At 39.5% G+C, this 6,000-nt stretch overlaps 2 protein-coding genes across 2 annotated transcripts; both read left to right on the top strand.

Moving 5' to 3' along the window:
• The first annotated feature begins 281 nt into the window (after positions 1-281).
• On the top strand, positions 282-2,874 carry LOC135133339 (beta-glucuronidase-like). Its single transcript, XM_064061719.1, has 6 exons — positions 282-680; positions 729-1,103; positions 1,154-1,320; positions 1,369-2,416; positions 2,464-2,602; positions 2,655-2,874. The coding sequence occupies exons 2-6, from the start codon at positions 732-734 to the stop codon at positions 2,834-2,836; spliced, it is 1,908 nt and encodes a 635-aa protein (XP_063917789.1). The 5' UTR covers positions 282-680; positions 729-731; the 3' UTR covers positions 2,837-2,874.
• Positions 2,875-2,974: 100 nt separating this feature from the next.
• Positions 2,975-5,941, top strand: LOC135133340 (beta-glucuronidase-like). The gene is made up of 7 exons (XM_064061721.1): positions 2,975-3,663; positions 3,719-3,885; positions 3,946-4,587; positions 4,634-4,783; positions 4,833-5,094; positions 5,144-5,279; positions 5,327-5,941. Exons 1-7 carry the CDS (start codon positions 3,295-3,297, stop codon positions 5,485-5,487), a joined length of 1,887 nt encoding a protein of 628 aa, XP_063917791.1. The 5' UTR covers positions 2,975-3,294; the 3' UTR covers positions 5,488-5,941.
• The last annotated feature ends 59 nt before the right edge of the window (positions 5,942-6,000 follow it).

Raw genomic sequence — 6,000 nt, 5'->3', positions numbered from 1 at the left:
CATTAAAACAAAAAAAGTGTGTTTCATCCATTTTGTGGTTCCTTAAATCTGATCAAAGTTGAAAAATTATGGTGGAATTTTGAAAACATTTTTAGATCTTGGGTTGGTAATTTTCTCGCTTAATTTGAAAATCTATCAGTGAATTTCAACACTTCTACAGGAACTTTTAAAATCCAAAATAAACAGCATTGACGTCACGTAGAAGTAGCATCACGATAATAAAGAGTTAATTAAATCATTTAATGCAGGCAGTTACGAATGTCGGTGGCTCTTAGTCACATCAACACGCGTGTAGATGTAACGGATACTTAGATAACAGTGTTTTAAATTCCTCATTAGTTCTCAAAGTTTAGCATGTTTACGCATGGTAAATATATGCAGCAAATTGCTGATAAAAACTTACACATAAATTACTAAGTATAATTTTGAAACTGAAATACATACAAAGAATCCTTTTCAAGTGGTACAAATCCGTTATCATGTTATCACCACACCACAGCTGATTTTCCAGTTATCTTTGAAATGCAAAATGTTAGTGGAAATCACACAACAAAACACAGTACTTGTAGTACTTGAATGTTCAGATAAAATATCGCCAGAAAATAATCCGCTCTTCAGGACTCGTTCATAAATAAGACGTCAGATAAAAAATTCTGCTATTGAGTTTGAAAATCTAACCGGTAAGTACCCACTTGTTCATCTTCATGCACATAACCTTTCATTTCTAGCCCATGTTTCTACTAACTTTATTACCACTCTTGCTGCTACGAGATGCCGCAGCTGCCGGCATTCTCTACCCTCGGCCTTCTGAAAGCCGCGAGCTTTTGTCTTTAGACGGCCTGTGGAACTTTGCCCTAACTAACAGTACCGATCCCATAAAAGGACACATCGACGAGTGGTACAGTATCAATTTTCGCGAACTGGACGAGCTCGACATTCAGCTTATGCCAGTACCTGCGAGCTACAATGACTTAGGTACTGATCCCGATCTAAGAGACCACGTAGGACCTGTATGGTACCAACGTACTTTCTTTGTGCCAAAATCGTGGAGCGGTCAGAAAGTCTGGATTCGGTTTTCATCAGTTTGTCGAGCAGCGGAAGTTGTAAGTACTTACACTAACAAACAGTGTCGGATTTAATTATTTTTGAACAGTGGGTTAATGGCGAATGGGTGGTCAGTCACGACATAGGTCACTTACCTTTTCAAGCTGAAATATCGTCTCTTGTAACTTATGGTACCGAAAATACTGTGACAGTGGCCGTTGATAACACTCTGACAGCGACAACAGTTCCTCAAGGTTCAATCAGCGAACTCGTAAGGTGAGTACCATGTAGTACTGAAGCACATTTTACATATTGTGTTCGTAGTGGTCGAATCAAACAAAGCTATACTTTCGATTTCTTTAATTATGCCGGAATTGACCGTCCGGTGGTACTCTATACCACTCCTTCCACATACATTGATGACGTAACAGTTTCGACAGACATTGACGGTGCCAATGGCTTCGTCAACTACTTGATTTCAGTTGAAGGCACGGATACAGTAACTGCCAAAGTTAGTCTTCTAGACAAAGCTGGCAATGAGGTCGTTTCTGATACGGTTTTAAACGGCTCCCTCTTCGTCCAAAACGCCAATTTCTGGTGGCCTTACTTAATGGACCCAAATCCCGGCTACCTTTATTCCTTGCAAGTGGAACTTCTCGATGCTTCTGCAAATCTGGTAGACAAATACGTTCTACCTGTTGGTATTCGTACCATCTCGTGGGACTCCAAGACGGTTAAAGTTAACGACAAACCGATCTATTTGAGAGGTTTTGGTCGCCACGAAGACTCCGACATTAGAGGCAAAGGTTTAGATTTGTCTTTGATTGTGAGGGACTACAACTTGATCAAATGGATCGGGGCAAATTCGTACCGCACGTCCCATTATCCATACGCTGAAGAAATCATGGATTTGGCTGACGAACTGGGGATTATGATCATAGATGAATGTCCTGCTGTTAACACGGAGAATTTTTCTGACGAGTTACTAGAGAATCATAAGAAGTCGCTAACTGAGTTGATTCAGAGAGATAAAAACCGCCCGGGCGTTGTTATGTGGTCCGCAGCCAATGAACCTAGAACTCAGTACCAAGCAGCAGAAGACTATTACAAGCAAGTTGTGGCTCACATCAAAAGTTTAGATACAAGTCGGCCCGTCACTGTTGTTAATAACCAGGGAGCAGATAACGAACATTCTGGTCAGTTTATCGATGTAGCGTCCTGTAATGTGTATCATGGTTGGTATGACGCCACGGGAGATATTGATGTTATCGTTTCTCAAGTACTAAGTGCTGCAAAAAGATGGAACGAACTCCACGACATTCCAGTAATTATGACCGAGTATGGAGCAGATACTCAAGAGGGTCTACATATCGTAAGTTTACAAATTAAAAATCTGTCTTGATCTAAAGTACGTTATAGCTGCCATCGTTTGTCTGGTCGGAAGAATATCAAGACGCCCTTCTTAGTAAATATTTCGAAGCTTTTGATCAAATGAGAGAGGAAGGTTTCTTTGTTGGTGAAATGATTTGGAACTTTGCTGATTTTAAAACCGCACAAAGTACTACTTTTCGATTTTTACAAATTGATAAATTATAAATTTGTTTTTTAAGCTTACACAAGAGTGGGAGGAAACAAAAAAGGTGTCTTTACCAGAAATCGACAACCCAAGGCGAGTGCTCATTTACTGAGAAAGCGCTACTGGGCTCTAGCTCAGTATCTCGACAACGCTGAAGTACCGGATGATTTGAATGATTACGTTTTTGGAGGTTCGACAATCAAAGATGAATTGTAAAAAGTATCAATTTACTGATTAAATTTTTTTAACTATAATGACGTAATTATTGTAGTAGGAGTACCAGTGTTTGTTTTGATCTGTTAAAAAACACGTACAATAACAATGGATATTTTATCAATGAATCTCTTGGGAAAATTTAAAAACATGATGATATTATCATTTTAAGTCGTATATACACATGTCAAATTTATCAATCACAAAATCAAGTATCTCCAATCATCTTGACAGTTTTTTATTTCCAAACAAGGGAAATTTTCTCTGTAAGTACACTTCCACTTGCCCGGTTAGTGCAAGCGTTTTCAGTAATTGTTTTTAAAATAAACGCTAGCCACTTTCAAGTATTACACAAAATCTCAAGAGCCATGAGTTGACAAATTTACGTGATAGCAACAATCAGAAGTACTTCATGAATTTCTACTTTAAAGCTACTTTACTCAGTTAGAACAAGCGACAACATGAACCCTCGCTGGGTGACTACTTGTCTGCCGCTTCTGTTCCTCTCTTTTGCCAACGCCGGTATTTTATACCCCCGCGTTTCAGAGACACGAGAACAGATTTCACTGGATGGATTATGGAACTTTGCCACTTCAAGCCCAACGCAAAAACATGACAGTACTTGGTATTTGAGAAACTTTCGGGCCGTGGATGGTCTTGAAGTTGACTTGATGGCAGTACCTTCAAGCTACAACGATATAGGTACTGGATTTGAAATCAGGGATCACGTAGGTCTAGTGTGGTACCAACGCGATTTTGTTGTACCCAAATCCTGGCAAAGCGGAAAGGTCTGGATTAGGTTTTCCTCGGTGTGCTATAGTGCGACTGCGGTAAGTACCGACTTTACAAAATGAAGTGCTTTGATTGGGTGTTATTGGTGGTAAGTGGATTAATGGAGAAGAGGCAGTTTCGCATTCCATTGGTCATCTACCGTTCCAAGCGGATGTGACGTCACTTGTGGTTTATGGTGCTCGAAACACTATTACAGTGGCTGTTGATAACATTCTCACCAATTCGACCATACCTGAAGGGTACATCGAAGAACTGAACAGGTAGGTACATACTTACATTAGTTTAAGATCTGTGAAGTTAGCTTGTTGTGTGCGTTATAGTGGAAGACAAAAACAACAAGTGACGTTCGACTTCTTCAATTACGCAGGAATTGATCGTCCGGTGGTACTTTATACCACTCCCTCTACTTACATTAATGACGTAACAGTTACGACAGACTTTGACGGAACTAACGGTTTTGTTTCTTACGACGTTTTCCTAGTAGGTTCTGACGCAGTTACTGCCAGAGTAAGCCTTTTGGACAAGGAAGGAAACGAAGTAGCAGTTGACACTCTCTTAAATAGTACTCTTTTCGTCCAAAACGTGAACTTGTGGTGGCCTTACTTAATGGACCCTAGTCCAGGATACTTGTATACTTTACAAATACAACTATTGGACTCATCTGGCGAACTGTGGGATAAGTACTCACAACCAGTTGGTATACGTACCATTTCTTGGAACGAAAATACGCTTCAAATAAATAATAAACCCGTTTATTTGCGAGGTTTTGGGCGTCACGAGGATTCAGCCATTAGGGGTAAAGGTCTGGACTTGCCTCTAATTCTTCGGGATCACAATCTAATTAAATGGATAGGTGCTAATGCGTATAGAACTTCTCACTATCCATACGCTGAAGAGATAATGGATTTAGCTGATCAGTTAGGCATCATGATCATTAATGAATGTCCAGCTGTAGGCCTCATGTATGATTTTGCACTGACGTAAATTTCAATACAATGATCATTTTAGTCATTTAGGGACACCAGAATTGTTAGAAAATCATAAACGATCTCTCACTGAAATGTACAACAGAGACAAAAACCGACCAAGTGTTATTATGTGGTCCGCAGGAAATGAACCAGCAAGTAGTGACCCTCAAGCAACTGACGACCATTTTAGGTACCCAGTCCATGGAATTTTCCCACTTATTATTAATTTTTATGTTTAGAGAAGTTTTCGCCCATATTCACGATTTGGAACCAACTCGACCCGTGACAGTCATTAATTTTAACGGACGCCACGATAACCAAGGAGGTGAATATATCGACGTTATCGGTTTCAATTTCTACACTGGCTGGTATCAAGACACTGGTGAGCTTGACGTTGTAGTAACAAACCTGGTGGCTGAAGGTCAAAGGTTGCGTGGTATTTATAACAAACCTGTCATGGTAACTGAATATGGTTCTGACACCCAGGAAGGGCTACATATTGTAATCTGGACCACAGCAATCTCTTCGTTCTAATCGTATAGTGTTTCAGCTTCCGTCGTTTGTTTGGACCGAAGAATATCAAAACGAGCTGATCAGTAAATTCTTCCAGGGTTTTGATCAAATGCGCGACGACGGTTTTATCGGTGAAATGATCTGGTGTTTCGCCGATTTTAAGACGGATCAGTGTATGTAGAAGTTGGTTTGAAGTTATTTATGTGTGATTGTTTTTTAGCTGTCAACAGGGTAGGTGGAAATAAAAAGGGCATTTTTACTAGGGACCGAGAACCGAAAGCTAGTGCGCACTTGTTGCGTAAGCGATATTGGGCTTTGGCTGAAGTTTTGGATAACGTGGAAGTACCAGATGACGTCAATGAGTATATAATTGGAAATTAAAAAGCAGGAATACACGTTTTATTACGTTGGAAGATTAATGGTCACACTGCGGTGCACGTTTCTGGTATTTGTAATAACTGATAATTATAAGTCTATCTAAATGTAAAATAAAATAATCACCCGTTTTATAAACGCATCTGTGGAATCTTTTTTCACGAAAGATATATGAAAGGGACGAATCCAAGTTTTCTTTGTTCATGGCCAACTTCATTTATACCCGCGGGCACGTGGAAATTATCATTTTTATAAAAGGTGCAGTAAAGAAGCAACTTTTCTGTTATAACGCTATTTATTCGTGTTTTAAATATGAATGACGTTGGTCGTAGCTTAAACTATAAGGCCTTGGTGTGCCACAAAGAAAATATGGACGCAGAATAACATTATACATGTTTTCTTGTATATCATTAGTGTACGTCATCAATAAATATGGCCGCTAAAGGTCAGTTTAGGTATCCATCTTTTGTATGTTTTGTATCTTTATTCGGCCGGAAAAACTTTGGAAGGAAAAAAATT

This window comes from Zophobas morio, unplaced genomic scaffold (genome assembly GCF_036711695.1).
Source record: "Zophobas morio isolate AGI-343-1 ecotype UQ-CSIRO unplaced genomic scaffold, CSIRO_AGI_Zmor_V1 ptg000021l, whole genome shotgun sequence".
Lineage (NCBI taxonomy): Eukaryota > Metazoa > Arthropoda > Insecta > Coleoptera > Tenebrionidae > Zophobas > Zophobas morio.
Note: the sequence above shows the minus strand (reverse complement) of the source record. Positions and strands in the feature narration are given on the sequence as shown.

Coding starts and splice junctions, on each gene's coding strand:
- LOC135133339 (XM_064061719.1), top strand. CDS start 732: ATGTTTCTACTAACTTTATTACCACTCTTGCTGCTACGAGATGCCGCA. Junction 1,321..1,368: donor TCAATCAGCGAACTCGTAAG/GTGAGTACCATG, acceptor TTGTGTTCGTAG/TGGTCGAATCAAACAAAGCT. Junction 2,417..2,463: donor CTCAAGAGGGTCTACATATC/GTAAGTTTACAA, acceptor AGTACGTTATAG/CTGCCATCGTTTGTCTGGTC.
- LOC135133340 (XM_064061721.1), top strand. CDS start 3,295: ATGAACCCTCGCTGGGTGACTACTTGTCTGCCGCTTCTGTTCCTCTCT. Junction 3,664..3,718: donor TGTGCTATAGTGCGACTGCG/GTAAGTACCGAC, acceptor ATTGGTGGTAAG/TGGATTAATGGAGAAGAGGC. Junction 5,280..5,326: donor CGATTTTAAGACGGATCAGT/GTATGTAGAAGT, acceptor ATTGTTTTTTAG/CTGTCAACAGGGTAGGTGGA.